The sequence below is a fragment of the Apiospora kogelbergensis genome (genome assembly GCF_038363985.1).
Source record: "Apiospora kogelbergensis strain CBS 113332 chromosome Unknown utg000002l_segment0_segment0, whole genome shotgun sequence".
In the NCBI taxonomy this organism is placed as follows: Eukaryota; Fungi; Ascomycota; class Sordariomycetes; order Amphisphaeriales; family Apiosporaceae; genus Apiospora; species Apiospora kogelbergensis.
In genome coordinates this window covers 3,833,327-3,857,204 of record NW_027117419.1, presented here as the reverse complement: position 1 = coordinate 3,857,204, position 23,878 = coordinate 3,833,327, and the positions used below count along the sequence as shown (strand labels likewise).

The 23,878-nt window shown below is 53.4% G+C and overlaps 9 protein-coding genes across 9 annotated transcripts; 3 read left to right on the top strand and 6 right to left on the bottom strand.

Moving 5' to 3' along the window:
* Positions 1–4: 4 nt before the first annotated feature.
* Positions 5–1,387, bottom strand: PG998_004174 (CMGC protein kinase; the record flags this gene model as incomplete). Its single annotated transcript, XM_066870992.1, has 1 exon — positions 5–1,387. The coding sequence occupies one exon, from the start codon at positions 1,385–1,387 to the stop codon at positions 5–7; it is 1,383 nt and encodes a 460-aa protein (XP_066734742.1).
* Positions 1,388–1,896: 509 nt separating this feature from the next.
* PG998_004173 (mitochondrial 37S ribosomal protein uS4m) lies at positions 1,897–3,499 on the top strand (the record flags this gene model as incomplete). Its single annotated transcript, XM_066870991.1, has 4 exons — positions 1,897–1,941; positions 2,058–2,510; positions 2,601–2,660; positions 2,777–3,499. The coding sequence occupies 4 exons, from the start codon at positions 1,897–1,899 to the stop codon at positions 3,497–3,499; spliced, it is 1,281 nt and encodes a 426-aa protein (XP_066734741.1).
* Positions 3,500–5,050: 1,551 nt separating this feature from the next.
* On the bottom strand, positions 5,051–7,341 carry PG998_004172 (uncharacterized protein; the record flags this gene model as incomplete). Its single annotated transcript, XM_066870990.1, has 5 exons — positions 5,051–5,686; positions 5,742–6,139; positions 6,267–6,410; positions 6,465–6,515; positions 7,338–7,341. 5 exons carry the CDS (start codon positions 7,339–7,341, stop codon positions 5,051–5,053), a joined length of 1,233 nt encoding a protein of 410 aa, XP_066734740.1.
* Positions 7,342–11,639: 4,298 nt separating this feature from the next.
* Positions 11,640–12,506, top strand: PG998_004171 (uncharacterized protein; the record flags this gene model as incomplete). Its single annotated transcript, XM_066870989.1, has 1 exon — positions 11,640–12,506. One exon carries the CDS (start codon positions 11,640–11,642, stop codon positions 12,504–12,506), a length of 867 nt encoding a protein of 288 aa, XP_066734739.1.
* Positions 12,507–13,054: 548 nt separating this feature from the next.
* Positions 13,055–14,926, bottom strand: PG998_004170 (uncharacterized protein; the record flags this gene model as incomplete). Its single annotated transcript, XM_066870988.1, has 2 exons — positions 13,055–14,010; positions 14,062–14,926. 2 exons carry the CDS (start codon positions 14,924–14,926, stop codon positions 13,055–13,057), a joined length of 1,821 nt encoding a protein of 606 aa, XP_066734738.1.
* Positions 14,927–15,769: 843 nt separating this feature from the next.
* Positions 15,770–17,713, bottom strand: PG998_004169 (uncharacterized protein; the record flags this gene model as incomplete). Its single annotated transcript, XM_066870987.1, has 1 exon — positions 15,770–17,713. The coding sequence occupies one exon, from the start codon at positions 17,711–17,713 to the stop codon at positions 15,770–15,772; it is 1,944 nt and encodes a 647-aa protein (XP_066734737.1).
* A 455-nt stretch (positions 17,714–18,168) lies between these two features.
* Positions 18,169–18,809, bottom strand: PG998_004168 (uncharacterized protein; the record flags this gene model as incomplete). Its single annotated transcript, XM_066870986.1, has 4 exons — positions 18,169–18,384; positions 18,490–18,540; positions 18,604–18,744; positions 18,807–18,809. 4 exons carry the CDS (start codon positions 18,807–18,809, stop codon positions 18,169–18,171), a joined length of 411 nt encoding a protein of 136 aa, XP_066734736.1.
* A 900-nt stretch (positions 18,810–19,709) lies between these two features.
* On the top strand, positions 19,710–21,703 carry PG998_004167 (uncharacterized protein; the record flags this gene model as incomplete). Its single annotated transcript, XM_066870985.1, has 4 exons — positions 19,710–19,791; positions 19,881–19,942; positions 20,050–20,793; positions 20,852–21,703. 4 exons carry the CDS (start codon positions 19,710–19,712, stop codon positions 21,701–21,703), a joined length of 1,740 nt encoding a protein of 579 aa, XP_066734735.1.
* Positions 21,704–22,003: 300 nt separating this feature from the next.
* Positions 22,004–23,326, bottom strand: PG998_004166 (uncharacterized protein; the record flags this gene model as incomplete). Its single annotated transcript, XM_066870984.1, has 1 exon — positions 22,004–23,326. One exon carries the CDS (start codon positions 23,324–23,326, stop codon positions 22,004–22,006), a length of 1,323 nt encoding a protein of 440 aa, XP_066734734.1.
* Between the last annotated feature and the right edge of the window lie 552 nt (positions 23,327–23,878).

The window sequence follows — 23,878 nt, the reverse complement described above, 5'->3', positions numbered from 1 at the left end:
GACTTCAGCAGGTGAGTTTTTTGTATCTGCCAATCATCTCCGGGTCGTATCTCGAGTCGGTCTTCTCGAAAAAGATCTCCTTCTCGCGGTTAATTGCGATCGATATGGGGTGTGAGTAGCCGCTGCCCTCGAGAGAGTCGTTCCTTTCGTCCTCAAGCTCAGTTACTGATGAGTAGGATACCGGATGAGATGGATTATTACGCTGCGACTCGGTCAGAGAAAAGACTTTCAACTCGGGTGTGTCGTCGGGTGAGGCATCTCCCATGTCGATATAGTCTTGCCATCGGCTTTTCTCGTACTCGTGCCCTCCTGCCAGTGTTTCGTTCTGCAGCTTTTCAAAGTTGGTCCGATACTTGACAGGCAGAGGTCCCAGATACTCTTCTAGGGCATTTGTGACATCGAGAACCTCGTTAAAGAAGGGTGAGGTCCCAAGTACCGCAAGAATGGTGGCACCAAGTGACCAGATGTCACTGGCTAGTCCGGGTTCGGACATGAAGATGACCTCAGGTGCCGCAAACGCTCTTGGGATTCCGAGGAAATCCTTGCAATTACCGGGCACAAACGATTCGCCAAAGTCGGCGATGGCAATGTCTTCCAGAACTAGCATGTGTTTGTCCTCAATTGGCCAATGTGCAGGCGCCACCGCGTAATCCGGGGCATGTGGACGATGGTCGTCGCCCGTCAGAGTACGGATTCCGAAAGCTAGTGGCTCGCCGCCAAGTACGTCCAAGATCTCATCCTTGGTGAGGTCGTCGAGGTTGCGGGTCTTCATCAATATGTTCTGGGGCCTGAAGTCACCGTGGCATACATTTTGGCTCTGCAGGAAATCTATCGCTCTCGTCATCTGGCGACAAAACTTCTTCTTGGCATCGAACTTGTGCCCATTGAACTCGAGCCACGTTGACAAGGACGGGCCCAGAAGGGGGAGCACCAATGCCAGATGCCGGCCATTAGGGCCTTGGATCCAAAAATGATCGCTTGGTAGTATGATATGGTGAGCAGCAGCTTCTCTTTGGTCGATGCCATTTCTAGCCAGCAGCCTCTTGATCTCCAGCTCTCCACTATCTTCAGATGAGTGACTCGAAGCTATGGTCTTCAAGGCACACCAGCGGTTGTGTTGATGGTCGCGGCAGAGCCAGACTGTCGCAAAGCCGCCCTGTCCAAGCTTATGTACATATTCATATCGGTCGCCGTCGCCGGCAAATGTATCGAGATGGACCGGGTGGAAGCCTCCGGGCTTGTACATCTCGACGTCTTCAACTTCGTATTCATGAGGGGCGCATACTTCATACTTGGGCCCCTTGATCTGCGCACCACCTCTGGTGTTTGTGTGAGAAACTTGATCCACACGGCCCTCCCCTGTACGCGCAGAGGTCGAGATTGACATGATGGGATAACGTGAGGCTGGCTGATGTCGAAAGGACCCTATATGGTGATGGCGATAACTGTCAGGAAATATCATTCAGGTTACAACCTGTTGTGCTATAAGCTATCTATCTATATGATTTGCTATGGAATGGGCGCTGGTACTGGTGGCGAGGGGCTCGTCTTTGTGTTTCTCAACCGTACAAAGAAAAGTCCACCATGGCCTTCTTTTCGGCGCAGATGCAAGCATTGACAAAGACGGCCAGCTCTGATGGAGTCCGACAAATAGACGGATCATGGCATGGCGACGGCTGTATGTAGAATTGCCGGCGTCGCGACAAATGGCGGGTCAGACAGACAGACAGACAAAGTGCCGTCTTTCTTGGTGCAGCGCCACGTGACAGGGGTCCTCGAAATTTCTGGCCCAGCTCCGATGCCGACTAATCAATCGCATGCAACACCAGAATCTTGAGCCCCCCAAGATCAAGCCCTGTGCAATTCCGGCGTCACCCTTTTCAAACAGCAGCCAACATGCCGAGAGCTGCGCAAAGGAGACTGCACGTCCTCAGACGGCCCGTAAGTCGCTCGATTCCCTTGCGTCCAGCCCCAATTGGCTGCCGGCGAGCACTTGCTTCCGCTTCTGTCGTCATGCAGACCTGCTTGCTAACTGGGACCTTTCCCCTCCGCAACAGAAATTGCGCCAGTCGTGGAGCAAATACAACCTATACAACCTCTGGCGACAGAGAGACCCCAAGATCGGCAACGCCGACCACGAGACCTTCTTCCAGCAGAAATGGAAGGCCAAGGGTCTACTCCGGGCCTACCACGGCGAGCACATCAAGGAGCGCGACTGGGAGCGCATGTTCAGCCGGCGTCTGCTTAGTGTCGCCAACATGAACCCGCGGTACATGGCCGAGAACGACGGTTCCGAGATGGCCGCTGGCCGGGGCTCCGGCAAGGACACCGAAAGAAACTGGGACGCCGATGTGGTCAAGCCCAGTGTCATCACGCCGTACATGAACATGACCTTCGCCCCCATGGAGCGCCGTCTCGACATCGCCATCTTCCGCGCCATGTTCGCCAGCAGCGCCCGTCAGGCTCGCCATTTCGTGGTGCATGGAAAGGTTAAGGTGAACGGCAAGGTGGTGAGTCAACCCAAGCCGAATTGATGCCCGCAGAGCGGCGGAATCGAACACGCCACGCACAATGGCTGACATGACATATTTCTCAACCAGATGAACTTCCCGGCCTACAAGCTTAACCCCGGCGACATGTTCCAGGTCGACCCCGACGCCGTACTGTTCGCGACCGGAGCGCCCAAGAAGAAGGGCGGCAGCAACGCCCGGCTGGGCATTACTGGCTCGCAAAAAACAACGCAGAAGCCGAGCCGGCCGCTGAAGAAGAAGCAGAGGGCGCCGAGGCCGAGGGCGCAGAAGCGACAGCCGAGGCCTCGGAAGAGGTGCCCGAGCAGGACCCTGAGACGACAGACAAGCCCGAGGCGCCCAAGGCCGACATGAAGCCCACGCGATTTGCCATCCGGAAGCTCACGGAGCAAGCCAAGTCTATTCTCGCAAAAGACAAAGACGTGTCCGCCTCCCAGAAGCAGAACCTCCGCTCCTTCCTGAAGCGCGCGAAGCCGCTCCTCTCCAAGGCTGGCCGGTCGGCGGCGACGCCCGCCGATGTCCTCGATGAGCTGAACAGCATGGTCAAGGAGCTCAACCTGTCCGGCGCGCCGACGGACGCCGCCGCCGCCGCCGCCAATGCGGCTCCCGCTGCTACCCCCGAAGCACCGGCATCGCCATCATCAGGGCAGGCCGTGGCCAGCACCCGCCGAGGGCCGCCCCGAAGCATCGAGGACCTGAACGAGGACGAACTCAAGGCTCTCCAGCGCCTCATCAAGGAGGAGGAGGAAAACCCCGCCGACCCGACCAAGCCCTACCACACGCCCTGGAAGCCGCGCGACTACATGAGCCCGTTCGCCTTCATCCCCCGCTATCTCGAGGTCAACCAGAAGGTCTGCTCGGCCGTGTACCTGCGACACCCCGTCGCCCGCGTGGGTTCGGCCGAGGTGCCGACGCCCTTCGGGCCCTCAACCAACCAGTTGGCCTTCAACTGGTATCTCCGCAGACGCTGAGCTGAGCACGCAAGCTGCGCAGAAAGATGGGCATTTGGGATGGGGACGGGGATGGATGTACGAGACATGCCGAGGACGCATAGTAGCAGGCGAGAGATGAGTCATGAGATAAGGATTGGAGGAATGGTGGTATCTAAAGTGTCTTCTACAAATCTCGGCCACCCCATCGTGCCGTCAAATATCGCTGCTCCTTTTCTGGGGGCTGGGAATCTTGGTAGAGAGGACGATTATGCTGCTACGATGGCAACGACTCCTCAAACGTGTATAGACATGTAACTATATTGAGACCAGTAAATGTATGACTACAACTACTACTGCCTCCCTCGTCGTCACCATTAGATATCAGTTGCTCTTTGCATGAATTAGAACATAAGAACATATCTAATTGCCAGAAACAAGCATGTCCACTCGATGAGAACAATTGAATCAACGATCTCGAGTAACACTCTGGTTTTACCTCATTACACAAGGGCACACACGTGTTTAAACAAAGAAACAGTCACGTCTCAGGAGCGAAGCAAGAATCAAGAGTAGTCATCCTTTTATTTCAGACGATCTGGACTAGAAAAAACACATCAAGCTACAAGTACGAATCAAGGAAAACAAGAAAAGGCTGTCAAAGTTGTTTGTCGACGTAAGGAAACCAGAGTGTGAGCCTTTTTCAAAGGCTCACGTGTGAGGTGGCAAGAGATCTTCCAATCCGACTGTCAATAGCGAGCCAGCGAGGCTTTGCAAATCAACCAGTCTCCCCGGGACGGAACTCTCTTCCCCTTTTTTTATGAGTACATCCATCTAAGTAGGGAAGTAGTGTGTTCTGACCGATATCTCTCTCGCCTCCGAGACGAAACACCACCAGTCCGGCTCCCCTTCCTTGCCCCAATCCGATAACCTGCCATGGAAATGCCAAACGAAAAGGGGGTGAGGGATTCGGGGCATTCATTGCCAATAGGGGCTGAATCCTGAGAGCAGTGCGAAAGGACCTGAACAACGGCAATGCGCCGCAGTTCGGTTCGTCAAAAGAATAGATGATGTCGTTTGTGCCTATTCGCCGAATATCATGTCTACACCTTGAAATCTCATAAGACGTCGGGATCGTAGGATCGATCATGTAGATGGCGATGCAATAGTGGTAGCGGGATAGTGGATGGTGTAAAAGGCAGATGCGACTCGTCGACGCCCTCCTGAAACCGATTATATGATGTTCCCCTTTGCAGTAGTCAAAAACCACAGGACCACCATCCCGTTTCTTTTGAGAAATAGTTGGTCGCTCATCTGCGACCCAATCTCGTTTGTTTCAAGACTCCCCCGACGACAGCAGTGTTCAACCGACGACGGTTCCATATCCCGCCGAGGGCAGTCTTCTCAGACAGATGTGTGTATTAACGGAGGCGTGGTTGATTAAAAGGAGGAGAGTGAATAGACAAGGGCGAATCGAAAAAAAGTAAAGGAAACCGCGGCTGGTTGGTATTGTGATGGAACATGGCATGAATCGTAGAGAGAAGAAATCGCAGACGAGTCGTGGCAGAAAGTGGGCGGGCGACCTTGTATGGCTTAACGCAGAGAGAAACCCTTTCGCTTGCCTTCCTTTTCGATGGGCCTGCCGCTCTCGACTCTGGACTTCTTCTCCTCGAGCTCTAACCGTTGGCGTTCCAGCTGTTCCTTCATCTCGCGATGGCGGGCGTAGAGCTCTTCTTCGCTCTGCTTCAGCTTGCTCTCCTTCTCGGCGACCTTCTGTTGGAACACCATCTTCATCTCTGCCTCCATCTTGGCAAGCTTCTGCTCGTGCAGAGCACGCTCCTCTTCCTGCTTCACGGCGGGGTTGACCTCCTTGAAGACGCTGGGATCTTGGGCAACGCCCATGGCGGTCAGCTTGTCGGTTCTGTAGTTCTCGTACAGGTTGTTGTTGGTGTGCTCCTTGAGCTCCTCCATGTGGGTTCGGATCAGCATCTGGCGGAGCTTGACGAAGTCACAGTGCTCCTCGTTGTCGACCTCGATGACGCCCCAGGGGTAGCGACGACCGCGGACCTTGCGACCCTCAGCGTTCGTGATCTCGTTGGTAGCACCGACCACGGCGAAGGGGACCTTGGTCATGATCTCATTGTTCTCGGCAATGGTCTCCTCGTCATCAAGCTCGTACCGGGGACCCTCGAAGATCTGGATACCGTGATGCTTGATATCGCCAAGGATCTAGAACCATGTTAGTACCTGCTTAGGAAAGATGGGAGGAATACGATCGACATACTCTGGCCTTGAAGCTAGTGATTTCATCGTCGGTGAGTGTGTCGGACTTGGCGATGACGGGAATCAAGTTGACCTTGGTATGGAGGCGGCGCATAACTTCAATGTCCAGAGGCTTCAGGGCGTGGCCAGTGGGCTGGATGAAGTAAACACAGGCGTGGATACGGTTGTCCACAATGTTCATCCGGTTGACCTTGTTCTCGGCATCCAAGTAGGCGTCGTATCGCTGCTCAATGTTGTCGACAATAGGTCTCCACGACTCGTCATTGTTCACAAAGTCACCGAAACCGGGCGTGTCAACAACGGTCAGGCGAAGACGGACGCCGGCTTCCTCGATATCAGCGCTGATCGACTGGATTTGGACGGTCTTGGGGATGATATCCAGGCTGGGGCCCTTGCGCTCTCTGGGGGGTAAAGAGATGTGTTGAACAGGGTGTTGACGAGCGTCGATTTGCCCAGGCCAGATTCACCTATTAGATTGGTCAGCCTTTACAGCCCTCGGAATTGGAGCGGTGGCCAGATTGCTTACCAACTACCATAACATTGAAGTTGAATCCTTTACGGACACTCTTGCGGTGCCATTGGTTGGGCAGATTGGCAAAACCAACATAGCCGGTAAGCTTCCTGCGAACAATGTTTCTGCTATCATTTATGGATGCCGGAGGGCCAGATGCTGCACATCAATGTCAGTTAGAGCCATTCAAGTCTTTGATAGTATGGTTCTCACCTGATGGCGGAGGCGAGCTCATAGCTGCCGGAGAAGCTGTGCCGTTCGAAGCTATGCAGAGTACAAAAGTCAGCCTGCGAGTTTATTGCGAAAACAGAATCGATGCGTGTCAAGATTTCCAGGGAGCAAGCTGCCAGGGACGCCAAAGCTGATGAGTACCATGAGACGGGATCCTGTGGGTATAAAGGTCTGCGTAATCCGTTGGGTTGAGAACTGGCTTCAGAGGTCCTAAAGTCGGGGCATCCACGTGCAGCATACTGCGAATGTGCCGCATGGAGGGAGCCGGAGCTTGGTTCTCCTTGCTTGGGTAGCTGCTGGACCTGGCAGAAGGGATGGGAGGGGTGCTGCTCAATTCGCGGGCCTTGACGGCTTGGGCTCTCATGGCTTCGTTTGCCATTGATTTGTCGAGTTGGACACTCCGTGTCCGGATCTTTCCTTGGTTGACGAAAAAAGCAGTCATATTGTAGGTGGTAGAAGTCGGTACTTCTTCTGGTGGATGATGAAAGGGGAAACGGATGCTCCTAACGATGGCCGAATATTCCAAGGAATCCAAAAAGACGAGACCTGAGAAGAGGTAGGTCGAACCAAAAAAAGGGAGTGTGATGCTGGTTAAACGAGCGAGAAGTGTTGATGTGATGTGGTATGTTGCAAGAGGAGACCAGGAGAGACGTCGGTCGTCAAAGAAGCCAGTGGTCGGTTTGCCATGTCGCTCGAGTTACAGTATTGTCGAGACCGAGGAAGGCGCGTACAAAGTGTAGCCAGTTCCCAAGGTGATTGCATCCAGGATTTGTGTCTTGCAGCAGTTGCTCCCCGTATCGGCCCCGAAACGCGGATGGGTATTGCATATTTTTCAGAACTCAAGATAGTGCTTACCCATATCGAATGTTTCAAGATGTTTAGATATCGATGAAGAGGGGGAATAAAGATTCGTCGAGGTAGGCGCGAGGTCTAGGAAGCGTAGGCCAAAGTTAGCAAAGTAATCAACAAACAAACTAGGACGGCATGGCGACACGTGGGAGGCGCTTGAGAAGCCAAGAAACGAAACGGCAAGCAGCAGCAGCAGCAGCAACACAAGCTGCAATAGCAAGCACACAAACACCGATGAATAGCGGCAGTAGCAGGACTGTTAAAGCCTGCCGTGAATGGCATGTGGTGCTTGACAGTACTCCTTCCAGCCTCGCCAAAGCCGCCCCCTGAATCGAGTATTGGTGTGCGCAGTGCTGCGAGAGCGAACGTTTTTGTAGGTGTAGCAATGCGCGATGGTGCAGATGCAATGCACGAGACAAGAAAGCAAAGGCTTCGTTTCGTGCTCGCCCACGTGAAGAGAGGAAAGCAGCGGTCGCGTACGTACCCAAAGGCGCAGTGAAGACAAGGCGAAGATTCGAAGTCGTCTGTCTGAAGTCGCGTGTCAATGGTGTCGCAAAGACTCGGGGGAGAAAATGGCGGTGCAGGTGGAAGTAACGAGGACTCCAGAAGCGAAAGTGAGCACAGAAAATTAAACGGGTGAGGATCTAGAATAATACAGGCGCACACAAAGGCAGGAGGAGAAGAAGCTGGACTGGGATTGAATGAATGGCAGCACCCGAATTCCAAACCGATGAAGTTGATGGGATTGGGGGGGGATGGGAAGGGGATGGTTGATTATTGGGTTGGTGCAAGTGCAAGTCTACAAGTGCAGGACAAGGACAGGAATTCAATTCGCTTTGCTAGTGTGGCCTGTGTCGAGACAACAGGTGGTTCTGCTTCGGGTTGCAAGGTATGTAAGGTGGTAGTGGAAAGGGTCGAGGAGCAGAGGCGCGGAGGAGCAGAGGAGCAGAGGAGCAGCCAAATACAGTGCGGCCGCCCTGGGATGGCTCAGTCTTCTCACTGTCTCTTCTTGTCTTGTCTCTGCCGCGTTCTCTATTTTTTTTCTTAATCAAATCTAACGACAATTGGGCTCTTGGGCTCGCTCTCACGCTTTTCTCGCCTGTCCCTGTCTCATTTACTTTTTTTCCCTCCCCTCTCCCACGTCGGCCAGCCCAGGCGAGAACCAGGCATTCTCTCACGGGTCGAAGAAACAAAAGGGGCTTCATCTCTTGCCCACTTTGGTTGGCCAGGCTAGACTAGGGTGGAGGGAACGTGCAAAATAGAAAGAGGGTCTGCTTCCCTGCACAATCCCACCTCTTGGGCCACCCCTGCGAGCGAGATAGTTGGAGCATGTAGACTTATTGGCTGCCAGGTGCCATCATTTCGCCCTTCACGCCGGCTGCGTGTCTTGACACGAGCCTATGTGACTCTGGGCAGAGCTGGCCAGTTGTCGGGCACCTATCACGAAGTGAAGATGCCGGGATCTGGCAGTCAAACACCAGAGGAGTAAAAGTGGTGACGGGATTTATCATTTGGCGACGACAGGGGGTAGGGGGCAGAGGCATGCATCCAGCTCGTCGATTGGTTTGATTAATGATTGGTGACGGGCGACTGGCCCAAGGAGGCTTGAGCTCAAAATGTCTCTTCTGCGAGCTCATCATCAAACCTGTGCCGAACTAGTAAAACCGTTGCTGCAGCTCGAAATCTAAAATGCATGCAGTCAGAAACAAACGCAACTGTCGCCGCCAGCAGGTCGAGCCAGCTACTAATAGCCAGCCGGAACAGGTCCAGTCTTCAGTCCATCGCCAAGCTTATTCTCGACCTGATTATTATTTTAATCTTGCCCGAACCATTCCTGCAGAGTGGACATGGTAGCAGGTAGGTTGCAGCGCATGTTGTCAGTACTACCTGTAGGTTGTACAGGACAGATTGTTTGCTGGGAGTTTCCCATATTAATGGTGCCTCTAACCTTAGCTCAAATTAATTGCAGGCCAAATTGCATTGGAGAGCACCCTGATCTGATGCGCTACTAGTCGGGGAAGGGGTCTCGGGTCGTCCACCCGCCCATTTACCATGAACGAAAGAGAGGAGAGCGAGCATTGAGATCATTTTCTGATACCTACCGTGTCATGCGCCCGCTGGAATTGCACGACAACGGCAGACGTTTTGTTTCCGTCCTGCATGCGCCATCCTCTGTCTGTCTTGCCTGTCTTGCCCGTCCACGAGTACGAGTACAAGGACTTCGTGTTGGGCGGCCGCCTAATCGCTTCCGATCCAAAAGTCTGCAGGCTCGACACGAAAAAGCAAGGACGTTGCTTGATCGGGAATGACCCTTGTGGAGCCGTGCATGTTTCCTCCCCAAACTTCCCAAAGTCCGCCAGTGGTCACTGCTTTCTCACCAACACCAACCCGGCAAGGGGCATGGGCTTCCCCTAATAATAAAAGGCCCCCACACCACCCACTCCAGGTGATGAGCATGAGCCGATGCCAGTCTAAGCACTCTAACCACTCTAAGCACTTGAACACTCGCCGGATCATTGAACTGCCGCCACGCCGACAACCTCCGACTGCATCTCCTATCTGCACCCGACCTACATCAACCGAAGGCTCCCAAACGACGTCAAAGGGCTTGATACCGTACGTCGCAACTGAATATCGACGCTTGCATGCGGCCTGGAAGACATTTCCATGCAACATTCAGTGCATGATGTGCTTGACAAGATCGAGAACCATGGCTGACGTGAAAAGCAGAGGTTGATTAACACTGGCTGCCCCCTTTCACCTAGTAATAGTTCCCCTGCCGCCCCGGAGGTGTAGTTAATGGGCATTGGTGATACTCTGCTCTCGAGATAGAGGCCATACTCTTAAAGCATGATATAAGTGACTCATCGGCTGTTCCACGTGACCTTGTCTGATTTCTATCGATCACCCCAAACTTGGCCCTTTCCTCAGGACAAACTATCTGTCACGCAGTCAGTCTGCTGGTACGATTTCATTCTGATGGCAATATCTGTTTAGAACTTTGGGGGTATAGTAAACAATGCAGATGACTCAAGATGTGTCATCCAATAGCTTTCACATCATGACAACCTATGGTGATTTGAGTTGAGAAATCGTCGTTGTAATAGCCACATTGCTCTACTCTATTATAAGAATCATACGCTTAAAACCCTCCCACATTGTTGCCATATGGTTAATTATTGCGTATTTCAAATGTGGCCGATATATACAAATATACCCCCCAATAATGTCCCTGAGATATACAGAGTGTCGGAATACTAAAGAGATTCCTTTTGGATTCCAGCCTGATGTCCATCCCCCTTTTCGTAGAGCACTTATTATCACTCGTGTCACTATTATAAACCTTAACATAGCAACAAATGTGCCTTTGGGCGTTGAAGAACTCTGTGTTAGTCAGCCCCTATTATATATGATAAGTTCGAGCAATGTCGATGTTAACTGCAATGTCGGCGACGCTTGTTTCTCACAGACAACCAACTATTCATTTTTTTCCCTTCTCTTCGTCGTCGATTCTCATAACAGCTCCGCTCTTTTTGGCCTACAGAAGCCCCGGCCACCTTGAAAGAATCAACCTTCGGCAGCTCCGCTCTTTTTTTTATTTACAATCGTCCCGGTGACCTACAATTGCGCCGGTGACCTACAACCGTGCCGGGCCCAATGGTTGTTTCAATCCTTGCACTTCCCGCTGTTTGACCTTAGGATTCTAAACCGAAGGCGTGTCCCTTCACACCTCGGTAGGCCTTCATCTACCAAGGGTGTGTAACCTATCTCTTCTCCCTTCAGTGTCTTGATTCTCTCATTTTCTTCTACCATCTCTCATCTTTGCCGTCTCGGAATATCCTCTGCGGGCACATTGGCCGTGCCTTCATATGCGGCAGCCCTCCTCACGACTCTCACGCTGATTCTGACAAGTCGGGAAGCGGATCTACACTGTCGTCAAGTAAGTGAAAACTCCGAAGCGTTACCATCAATCATGGACTTGCCCGCCACTGCCCCGTGTATTCCGGCTGCTATGATTCCGTCAAGCAGCCACAAGCTCTTGCCACATCTATTACTTCGTGTCCTTCTACATTAGACCATTATGCCTACAATATCATCGTCTCAGGTGAATGGGCAACATTATTCAGTCGCATCAGAAGTGGCAGGACACTTTTGTCACCGTTACCTGTGCTCATAGTATTTATCCCTCTACCACTGCTGATCCCTTCAGTACACGTTGAATCCAACTTTCTAGAGTTACTCTACTTCGTGATCTGACCAAGCTAACATCACAATAGAGAAATACCTTCAACAAATCACTGGTCCATCATGTCGGATAACAGTGCCGTGGTCCTAGGCTCTAGCCATCAGACCAAACGCCCTGTTAAGCGTTTCCGATACTTCTCCCGCTTCCCGCCCGAGATTCGACATGCGATTTGGAAACTCGCATTGGAGACGCATGCCAAGACCCGATTCATCATTCTTGACGTTGATACCCAACGCATCATACCAACGGCAAGCCTTGTCCCGCCCATGCTGCTGGTAAATCAAGAGAGCCGGTTCCTGGCACTCAGCTACTGCTACACCACCAACGTCGACATTCACGAGATCTGCCACGGCGTTATCTCCGAAGGCCACGACGACGAGTCCGAAGGCCACGACGACGAGTCTGAAGGCCACGGCGACGGGTCCGAAGGCGACAGCGACGAGGACTTCTGGAACTCCGTCATACGCTTCACCATGTGTCACTATTTGAAGAAATGTCTTGGTGATAAGAAAGGAAAACTCTACCTGGACCCCCAGAGGGACTGCGTCGTCGTCGGTGTCAGATTTATGGGCCTCAAGCAACCCAAAGACTCCGTAAAGAAGGTTTACTCTGCGTATACGACCGGCTTGCTCGCGCCCAAAGCTTTCCCCTTGTCGCCCCCTATTGTATTTCACGTCCAGGGCCTCATGTCCCTACATTTCTTAGAGCATCCGCCCACCTACTGGCCCCTCGAGGAAAGATACTTTACGGAGAACCCCCATAAGAGCGCCTATTTGCACTTGCAACACGGCCGTTATTCACCTCATATCTATGCGGAGCACTTCATTGAGTGTCTCTCGAAATGGGACGTCGACAGCCTGAGAAAGCTTGTCGGCCTCAAGGGCGGGTCCCTGTCGCGAAGAAATCTGCGGATCTGGGGGAAATTCTAGGCGGCCTACTAACACCCACAAGGGGCGGTAGAGCGATGGGGGCGCTGGTGCGCTGTTGCACACTGTGCTTCAATAAGTGTATGGATTGAGAATTCGGCGATTTGATGATAAACTCGCTCGTCTGGTACTCAGCCCGATGTGAGATACTCATTTTATGAGAAACTCATCTGATAATCAGACTCTGTAACAAAAGTCCAAGTAGTCAATTCGCGGATTTTATGGGCTTCATGGTGCGAAATATGCGGAGTGTAACCTCTTGTATAGAAGGCAAGGCTCGTTCAGAGCTGTCTTTTGCTCACGTGATATGGGAGATTCGCAATACTCTTGACTGTACAAAGCACCTAGGCCTTTCATTTATTGAACTGCTTACTCAGGGTCCCATTTTCTAATACGTTCGACTATCGTAAGCAACACAAGTTGCATAGTCTTCATCTATAATCCGTTCATGATCAAATGTCTTCGCTAAAACGCCTGTTGTCTTTCCTTCCATTTAATTCTTTACCCATATCCCTTTTTTGCGTTCCTACCTTGCTTCCCAGCGCCCTCCTCTATTCAGCCGACGAGGAGACAGCAAACTTGCTCAACTTCCGCATCCTCGCCCCAAAGAAATAGAGCACCCAGATGCCCACGATGCCAATGGTGCTCAGCCCGCCCAGCAAAGTGGTGCCGCGGGCGACGCCGAGGTTGCCAAACAGGGGTTTCGCGAAGAGGATGCTGGCGAACGCGAGCGCGCTCCGGAAGAAATCGTTGCCCGCGAACAGGCTGGCCGCGTACTGCGGGTAGCTGAGCGGCACGTAGACGAAGATGCATTGCATGACCACGAAGACGGTCGCGCCGTATATGACGATGCCGATGGTGGGCGCGACCCAGTGGATGTCGGGGCGCGCGGTCCAGGCGAATATAAACAAGCCGATGGTGGGGCCGAAGGCGGCGATCAGGGCGGGCACCAGACGGTTCTCCTGGACGGGGAATCCCTGGCGGCGGACGCGCGGGTCCATGTAGAAGTACAGGTACGAGATGTAGACGACGACGCCGATCAGGCACGCGACCAGGATACACAGGAAAAGGAGGCCGAGCTGGCCGTAGTCCATGCCGTAGTAGACTGGGTAGACAAGCGGGAAGACCTCGAAGAAGGAGTAGTAGATGCCGTAGATGATGGCGGTATAAACTTGCACGAAGAGGATGGCCGGATCCTTGATTGTGATTTCGAGCGGCTTGATCAGGGCGTCGATGAGCACGGCGCGCCGGTCCAGGTTGCGCTCGTCGATCTCGGACTGCGACATGAAGCGCGATGAACCTGTGAGTTTGCGAAGGCGCTGCGCCCGTCGGAGCAGGAGATTGGGCGTCGAGGTCTCAGGCAGGAACAAGAACATGACAACGAAGATAGGGACGGCGGCCCACAGGATCTCCAGGAGAGACCATCGCCACCCTTTTACTGGAACCGAGAATCCGGAGAGCAGAGGGCCGAGCGCCGGTCCACAGTAGGCGGCAGATACCCAGGCGACTGTAAAAGGTCAGCATATTGCCATTTGACTGGCTGGTGAATCGCACTTACTCAATGCATACGGAAGGGCCGTCATGGAGTACATGTCGCCGAGTGACGCGGCCCCATTCGCCAGGCACGGCGACCCGAACAAGCCCTGCAGAAATCGCAAGACCATAAGCCCGGCAAAGTTCTGCACGAGGGCGGTTGGGATGGAGACAATGACAAACAAGAACATTGTCCAGATATAGACAGGGTTCCGTCCGATACTGGGCAGCTCGCTAAGAGGCGAGAATAGCAGAGGCCCGATACCGTAGCCCAGCACAAATAAGGCCAGGCCCAGTGAGGCCTCGGTCAGTGTGACACCGAATGCCTGGATGACGCCTTCCTCAGAGGTTGTGAAGATGGCCGAGGACGTATAGACGACGAACGTGTAGACGCAGATGATTAGGGCAACGAGCCCCCGACGCAGGGAGCTCCAATTTTGCGGATTTGCCGTATCATCGGTGTAGTACCAGTCAACGAGGATGGCGCCGTCCTTGGTCCGGCGCGGCACGATAGGGATCGACTTCGTCTTCTCGAGCTCGTGCTGCTGGTCGACTTCGAGCCTGTCTGTGGTATAAGGCACGGTATCCTCGCGACTTCGTGTCCGGGCTAGGGCTGCTTGGTAGGGTGCGGCATCTGCGTTGTTTTGTTGCTTCTCCTCGTCATCGGCCGGGCTTGTTGTCGATGAAGCCGATGATGAGGTGGATGCAGATCCCAGGACACCACTAGAGGTATCGAGCGGTATTGTTTCGTTCCCTTCGGAGTTGAGCGATTGTGTCCATGCCTCGGGGAGCTTGAAGCCGGCTTCCTCTTCGGGATACTTGAATATGCGGTTTCCGGTGAGTAGTCGGAGGATCTGCCCAACAGGGGCATCACGTATGATATGCGACATGGCGTGAGAACAGTACTATCAGTCAGAAATATGGGCCACAAGAATGCTGCTGGGATGAACGAGAGCCTCTTGGTCACGGCCTTGAAAAGGTAGGTATGCTGATAGATAGAACCTATAAATGTAGAGCTGTGCCTCATATCCAGAACGAATTGAGTCTGAGAGCATCTGGACTTATATAACCAGTCATTCTCATCCTTGGCATAGCATCAAACATTAGGGGGCCTAAATGCATATTGGCTGACTATGAAGGTACTATTTCCAATCCATGTATAGAAGAATTTGACGGAAGCATCGTATTATGGGCAGTACGGCCCGTCTCAATGCGGAGATTACCAATAGCCGGGCATATCTGCGGGAGGGAGTCAGAAAGAAGAGCCGCCTAGCTCAAAGATAAAACAAGCCAACAACGAACGATAAAGATTTAGCGTGTAGATCGAGTCCCTTTGGCAGCTTTGTTTCTCGTAAGCAGCCGCATTACAAATCGGGAGGCTCACCACGTTGACTCAGAGCGGGTGAAGGCTGAATGTGGAATGCAACACATCTGGAGTTAAGCGCATGTAGTAGCCCCTCAAGCTAGGCCAATAAGCCAATAGCTAACGGATGGTGGAATGGATTTATCAGCGATAACTCCAGCCTGCCCCGGCGATAAAAGCATATGATTGGCCATCTTGCACCATTCTTGTTCTCGGCCAAGATGCAACTTTAGGCCGGGCTTAGAAATCCAATCAGATCTTGGGCTCCAGATGGCCAGGATTGGCCAGTATCGCAACTGGTTAACCTTGAATCTTTTTTTTAATCTACCTACCTACCTACTTATAGGTGATGACCATGGACTGGATATGGTTAACCTGACGATGAGTGAGACTCTAGCGTAGGTGCTTCAGGCACTGCAGTCTCCGCCGTTTCAATGGCTGGCTTTTGAGGTTGCTCGTTCAGTAGATCTTGCTGTCTTTGCTGATGTATACGACGGATAAGGTCGCGAATATCTGACTCGATCGTGTCCATGCCTTTCTCCTTGCAGGTCTCAATGATGCCCGCAACACGACTGTCTTCAGCCAGGATGCACCTTCGAATCAGCGCCAGAGCCGCGTTGCGGTCCATCCACCAGTCCCGCATATCGCCTTCAATAACGCCTGACTTGGCACGGTCAATGTAGCGGAATGCATGCTCATACCGAGGATTCAGTGTACAGATGACAACCGCCCGATTGTAAATGTAACTGTCTGGTTTGACAGAGAACCCGTCCATCTCAGCGAAGAGAAATTGCAACGACTTCAGTAGCGTGCAATGAGAGATCAGCAATTGGAAAGTCGTCAAGTTCGGCGGTGAAGCACACATCCGACGAACGCTTCGATACGTGTCTAGACCTGACTTAAAGCCCTGCTGTCGAAGTTTGGCCTCAAGCGCAACATTAAAGGCGGCCATGGGTATTTGCTCCCGGATTCCAATCTGGAGTAAGGTCTCGAGGGCTTCGTCTGTCTTCGCTTCGGATGTCATTAACAGGGCGTATATCTCGCGGGTAGTGGACGAGTCAGGCTGCAACCCTGCTTTAGCCATGAGACCCAGAGTGAGGAATGCCTTGTCCAGGTCTTGTTCCCGTGCCTGAATCTCCAGCAGGGGCTCGAAATGATGTAGTTCGAGCTTCTTTCCACGATTTGAGAGCATCTCAAGCGATTCAGCAGCCAAAGTGGCATCATCGTTTCTCGAAGCGGTGTTCAGAACGTCGAGAACAGTCCCGTCTGTAGGAACTAGAACACCGGGCGAAACCTTGCGCTCCCAGATATAACGCATGCCGAGGTAGTAGGAGTCTCGACTGAATGTTTCCAGTAAAGCATACCAGAGACTATCCGTGATACCCGAGTCGGGGTCTCGCAGCCGACGCTGCACTATCATCAGCGCTTCCTCGTGCATGCCCATCTCCGTAAATGTGTATATGAATATATCGTACAGCCAGTGCGGAATGGCCTTGTCGCTTGCGTTCAATTCTTCCAACCTTTCCAAGGCCAGCTCAAATTGTCCATCTCGGAGGAGACCGACTATAACCGCGACAAGTCCTTGGAGCGTCGGCTCGACCCATGCCTGCTTCATTGACCGGAGGACCTTTGTTCGGAGCACATAATCTGGGTGCACCGCAAGGACTTCGAGCACGCCGTGGTAGACAGCAGAGGTCGGAAGGCAACCTGTGGTTTCCATCTCCTTCAAGAGGGTTTTGACGACCTGCGCGGAGCCGTATTTCGGGTCGACATTGACTTTGATGAGGCACTCGTAGAGAAAGGCATCCGGTTTTATACCGCGCTTCGTCACAAGATGCTCTACAATCGCAACGATGGTATGGTATTGCCATTGCGCCGAGATGAGCTCTTGAAGGGCTACGAGCAGCGTCGAGGTGTGTATTGGTTGAAGGTCCGCGTCGGAAGGGGGTCTTCCTGTGAGTAACGACGGAGGAACGTTGGGGAGGCGTTTGTTCATTCGCATGAAGTAGCGCTCGTAAGCCCATTGAGCGGCAGTCTGGCGCTTGTTGGGAGCACGGACTAGATCGTCATCGCTCGGTTTGGAATGGCGACGCGGTTGGTGTTGCAATGGCCGGCGGCGACTGAGTGGCGTCTTTTCAGTGCTGTAGTTTCTCGCGCATGCTGGGCCAGTATAGGCGTGATGGGCGCGATACAAGGCCAGCGTTCCTTTAGGGATATCGAGGGGCTGTCGCAAAGCTCTTGACAGGGCTTTCGCATCCACCGAGGGACACAAGCAGCGCCATAGCCCATCGATTGCAATGCGCTCCCCGGGCATTGAAGCTGGAAACAATGTGTGGCCGCATTAATTGGTGCTTTGGCACTGCGGGTAAGAAATTCGCAGTATAAAGTCGTAGGTCAAGTGCAGGATCCACTGAAAAGACGAGATACTATCGAGAAATTATAAAGTCACGTGACCGGCACATAAGCATCGTCTTTGACTGGCCTTCAATAACGGCATGTCTTGCAGAGCCTATTGGCCTCCTACGGAGGGTTTTTTGTTTCATTGTCTTGTCATGAGCTATGCCTTCCGCATCTTTCTCCAGAGCCCGGCGAGGGGAAGCCGGGTGAATTGGCTGTACCTGGAACTGCCAGAGTACCATCGAGCTTCCCCTTGCGCTGATGGTGGGTATCTCATCCTACGTATAGCGCATTGTAATGCAGCTCTCTTCGCTTGAGAGAGTGGCAGAACCTCCAGCTTCATGGTTCCGTACATGTCTTTCGTCATGTAGTCTAGCGGATTTCCCGTTCTCCGGGGCAAACCGCCTTGAATTCGTAGTTTCTCTCGTACCAGTTTCGACAATGGCTCTCAAGCACCTCGGCCCCTTCCGCGGCCTCTGCCTTGGCCACGGCCTCCACGGCCTCCTCTATCACCTCCCCTGCCGCCGTGGTCTCCCCGACCACCGCCACGTCCTCCTCGGAAGCCTCCCTGTTGGTTCTGTTGTTGATCTTTGACGAGGTCGATGATATCGTCGGGGACCCTCAGGTACTTGATCTGGAGCAGTTGTCAGAACCTGCTGTCCGACTTCAAACGATCGGGCGACGCCAACTTACATTGTTACCCTTAATATAGACCTCGGGCAATCGAACGAATTTGTCTCCTTCCTAAACGCACAGGTTCCCATCAGTCACCCAACCTCGACGTTCATAATTATTGTTGGCGCATACCGGACTCGTTTGGATGACCTCCTTCAGCGTCAGGTTCATCCACGTATCGCATTGTACCAGATGGCCGTTGAGGGTTTCGCCATTCTTGAGCTCGACCAGCATGGGGTGGCCTTGCGCCGCGTTTAAAAGGCCGAGGGGCAACTGCAAACGCACATAGGCTGGTTAGCAGAAATCGTCGATCTCGGATAATGACACCAACTGACCATATTGGGTGTGCGCCAACGAGCGACGTAGTTGCAGGTTGCTAAAAGGGGTGGTCGAGGTCGAGCGATGTGTGAGGTGCTACGCGAGTGCCACCAAGATTGAGGAACATGCAGTCATTGCCAGAAAGGTCTTGGCAAGGCTATTGGTGATGCACGCAGGCTTTAGCCTTGACTTTACCTACTTTACCACACAGCTTCCCAACTAGCCAACACCAAACGTGGGGCAGCGCCTGGCAGCTGCTGCACGGACCCCGCCCAGTACTGGCTTCTGGTACAATTGCAAAAGGCGACGAAGGCTTTATGTCGGCATGAGCTGACTTGCTGCATGCCGCCATATCCATCTACATATCTCGGTCCAAGCTGACGGAATTTGAGAGATAAGATGGCTCCTTCATGCTCATGGACGGACAGTCCTATCCTGCGCTGAACTTTCGCGATTCAAAAAGAGATAGCCCGTGAATTTCCATTTCAATCCGAACCCCATACGAGAAAAACAGCCCGTATGTATGCAAGATCCGTGTGCATTCATGGTTGTTTCCTTACCGGTTGGAGCTAAGAGTGTGGCGATGCTCAAGAGTCCACGTATGCTTTCGGCGTAGGGTGGTGGTGGTGTTAGTATGCAGCTCACTCACTCAACTGGACTGGCCTACGATTGAGAATTAGGCAGCCGAATTTCCAGCTGTCTCTACCTACCTGTATGAAGGTAGTGCCAATGCCCGGTGTTGAATCAACATTACCAATCTTTTCCTTTTCTTCCGGGTCTCTTTTGCGCATTCGTGGATGCTTTCGTACGCCTGCCACGCCGACTTTGCAGCTTTCCACCAGGCAGGGCGGTCGATTGATTTCGTTTGACTCATAATCGAGGTCTAGTCGCCATCGCCAGGACTGACACTCGTCCACACCATGCGTGGCAGTCTCCACTCCACGGCGGCCCTGCTGCTGTTGCCGGCATTGGCAACGGCGGCGATAATAGGCAACCGAGATGGTAAGAAGCTGCTTGGCATTAGTCTCCGATTGCAGAGGGAGCATTCTGTACTCTAACATGTTTCATTGCTGTAGTTTCTGGTTTTACAGGACCCGCTGCAGTCGTCCAACTCGACCTTCAACACTACGTTGGCAATGTTCTTGGTGACGCTGTAAGTCACTCACTTGCCTGCTCGCTCATCCACTCGCCGCTTCCTCTCATATGAGTAGCTGGCGTAAGTCATTAGGCCCTAGAGCTAAAATATCGTGATATTTCTAGCATTTGCAACTAGATGTCTTGGAATCTGCCGAGCCTTGCGGCTACGGAAATGTTACACTTAATGGAGACCAGCTCCCGCAGGACGGAGAAGGTCGCGGGTCCGGCCCCATCATCATCGACAACGGCCGGATAATAGTGGGCGACTGGCACTTCGACTGTGTCGAATCCGGCCACCGCGTCGAGCAGCTCTTGAGGTTCAACGTCGTGAATATCGACGGAAAGCCGATTGAAGATGTCGGCTTCTCTTCGCTGTTTCACCAGCAGTATCCCGTATCGATCACTTATGTCGACGGAGCCGAGTCCGTCATCAATATCCCTACCATCGCCGAAGACAAGGAAGACCGGAAGCTGGAAGATGAGATCGTCGAGCTTGCCCGGATGAAGTCTCAACTGCTCAAGCTGCAGGAAAGGATTTCTCTCAAGGAGAAGCTCTTGTCAGATGAGTTCGGCTACGTGCAGGGGGGTTCGGACCATGCTGGATGCGGAAGTTTTAAGTGTGTCTTCACCTCCGCATGGAAAAAGGCTCATGGCCGGCTGAGCACGTATTTCCATGGCCATTTCTCCAAGAGTCAGCATGATATTGGGAGGACTAAGGAACATTCGGTCGACGAACCGACTACAGAGGACTACGGTGGGCCCATCCGCGTCGGCGATGACAGTTCTTTTCGGGGGCAACAATCTCAGTTGTTCCGTCAAGGCAATCAGCGGACAAGCCCGGAGCCTACTACCATGTCCACCACACCGGTAAGTAGCCAGGACTATCAACTTGTCACGCGAGGCTTCGCTAACCCGTTAATCTTAGGAGAAAGAACGACGCCTCACGGCCTTCAAGTGGGCCGTCATAATTTCACCTGTGGTCATAATGATCCTCGGCATCCTCTTTTCCCTTCTGGTGTACCCTTTTTGCGCAAAGAGCCGCGCCCAGCGCAACGCCTGTCGACAGGAGCGTCACCTGCACAGCCCCAACCGCCGGGCGCTGGCGCGCGAGCACCGGGTCGCCACCAAAGCCGCCATGAAGGCTAAGTTCGGCGAGCTGATGCGGCGGTTTAAGGAGACCTTTGCGCCGCGTCGCCTCGAGGACGAGGAGAAGGAGGCGATACTGCGACGCCTCCACGCTTGCAGTAGCAGCAGCACAAGCAACACTGACGGTAGCAACAACAACAACAGTCCAGCGTCAATGAGTTATAGCATTTCGGACAGCGATGACGACGCCTCGGTCTCGGGGAGTTCGGACTCCGACTCCGACATGTCCACGACGATGGAGCAGGACTTGGCCTCTTTCCGCAGCGTCGCCGACGTCGTGGGCGACATGGTGAGGGCAGCCGAGGAGGGCCGGACAAGAAGAGTTAGCGGTAACCCTGCCGCCGCCCGCCATCATCATCTGCATCACCACCACCAACATCTTCAACGGTTCACTCCCAGCCCAGCATACTATGCCTCGTCGCGGAGCCGCCGCTCCACGTTCTCGTCTGACGGTGGAATCTCTATAGACGAGGAGCTGCCTGCGTATGAAGAACAGCCGAGTCGAGTCAGCGTCGATTCGGCTAGTCATGTATCCAACGGCATCCGGTACGGCAGTGGTTATACGCCAAGCGACACCTCGGTAACCAGCTCGCAGCTAGACGAAGTACTTGGGCGGAAAATCCAGAGGTAGCTGCCTCACTGGATATCTTATGCTCAGTGTATACATCTTTCACTTCCAAATAATTCCTATCTTGTAAGTAGGGGGTTTCGGCGCAGATGATTTTACGGATTTTACGGATTTTAGCGATTTAATAAGGAGTCACCTGTCACAATCACGAAGTGATGACAGGTGCAATTGATGGTTGGTTGAAGAAACCTCGGCTGGTCTCACCACAGCTATATGTGCAATGAATATACGAACACATTGGAAGTAATTTTCTTGGAAGTGGTTTTGTATACAGTATTTGGCTTGTGCGCACACATGTATAGTCTATGACTCGTCACCAAAAACGAAGTGCCTCCAGTTCACACCCAACCTCTCGACGCCTTCACGAAGAGGCCAGCCCTTGATGTGGCACACAAGCCTGCAAGCGTCCTCAAGTGCCTGGTCCATCCGGTCGCCCGCAATATGCAGGTCGCTCTCGACGAGGATGCGGTCATCGGGCACGGCGCGGATGGCGTCGGCCGTCTTCTTGTTCTTGTCGGCTTCGGCCCCAGCCTCCGTGTCCCAGTTGATAGCCACCGAAAACGAGAAGAAGATGGCTGCGGGGACTGATGGGTGGATGTATTGTTTCAGCATGTTGACGGGCCCCGAGTAGGAGTGCAGGCATATTCGTGGCGGGAACGGCTTTTCTTTTTGCTGTTTCTTTACTTCGCCATCGTCTCCGTCGTCCGACGTCTCCTCGAAGTTCTCCGCGTTGGCAGATATCTTCTTTTTCTCTCGTTTAGATAAGACCTCTTTCTCGTGACCCTTCCAGCACTCGGTGAGCACGTTGTAAAGGGCACCGTGCACCTGGACGCCGTGGACGCTGGCCGCGCGGTTCATCTCCCCGGCCAGCTTCAGTTGCGCTTTGAGGATGGCAGATTGGTGGCCCAAGGAGACGCGGTGCGGGCTCAAGTGGCGGCCCTCCCGCCCGCCCGGGGTCAAACTCTCGTCCCTTTGCGGCGATTTCTCGTCGGCTTCATCTGTTGACGAGGAGGTCCAGCTCTCAGGAATCCGGAACGCCTTGTCGAGGCCAACCTCCCCCACTAAGGCGAACGGTGACTTTGCCAGCCGCTCCCGCGTCTCTTGGATAAACCGGGAGAGGGGCCGTGGGTCCGGGAGGCCCGTACTAAACTCCGGGTTCTTGGCGGACGGTGCAGGCGCAAGTATCTTATCGTAATGCGCAGTTTTGCTCTCGGGAGACCCGTCGTAGTGTGTTGCGCCCGGAACGGTATCATCGTAGATCTGGTGCGAAAACCAGGGGTGCCAGCCAAACGATGGTACGAAGCGCCTTTCGAGCCCGTGGGTGGCGTGTGGTGAGAATAAGCTATCTTTGTTCTGGACCCCTTGCTCGCGCGCCACATCCAAAACCAGGTCCTGGTCCTGCAGACGTGTGGACATGACCGTCAAGCCCCGGGCTTTCATGTGCGGTATGGCGGCCACCGACGACATGGTGTCTGTGGGGTGGCAGTGGGCATCAAAGACACCCACATCCCAGGGGAAAGGTTCGGCGGCATGGTGCAGGCTACCCCCGTAGGATAGGGGTCGTGTTGACGACCCTTCCGAGGGGAGGGACTCCACTCCTTCCGGGCCAATGTGCTGCTGGCACATTGCGTATGTGTATGTGTGTGCTGTGCGGGTTTTCAAGAGGCTTTCACAGTGAGTTACCGTGCGAAGAACCCAACTGCAAAAGTCGAATCCTTGGCGGAGCGGAGCTTGGAGGTGCGTCCCAGTGGTAGTTACTACCCCCTTTTACCACTCACCGGAATAGGGCGATTTGCTGTAGACCACACGGCCGCTGGAGCCAATCTTCCTACTAGCCAAGCCGGCACGGTCACGTTGGAAGACCGGGAAGAGACCGTTATGCGATCCACCAAAATCGAACGACGCTTCTGAGAGCCGAGGGCGATCTGCTATGCAGCGATCAATCCACAGGCTCTTGGAATCTGTAGGCAAGCTGCAAGTGATAGGAAAGCGCGCATAGGGTGATATCGTCTCCCATGTAAAACCTTAGGTATCCCAAGGGGTCAAGGTTCAGGCCGGTGAGTGCCGTCAATAGATCAGCTCAGGAGTGAACCTTGAGGCTGAAGGGCCTACCACGTTTCTTGGGAATTCCTTATTCTTCTTGCCAACAGACTGGAAGAAGAAGGCCTAGATCAAAAC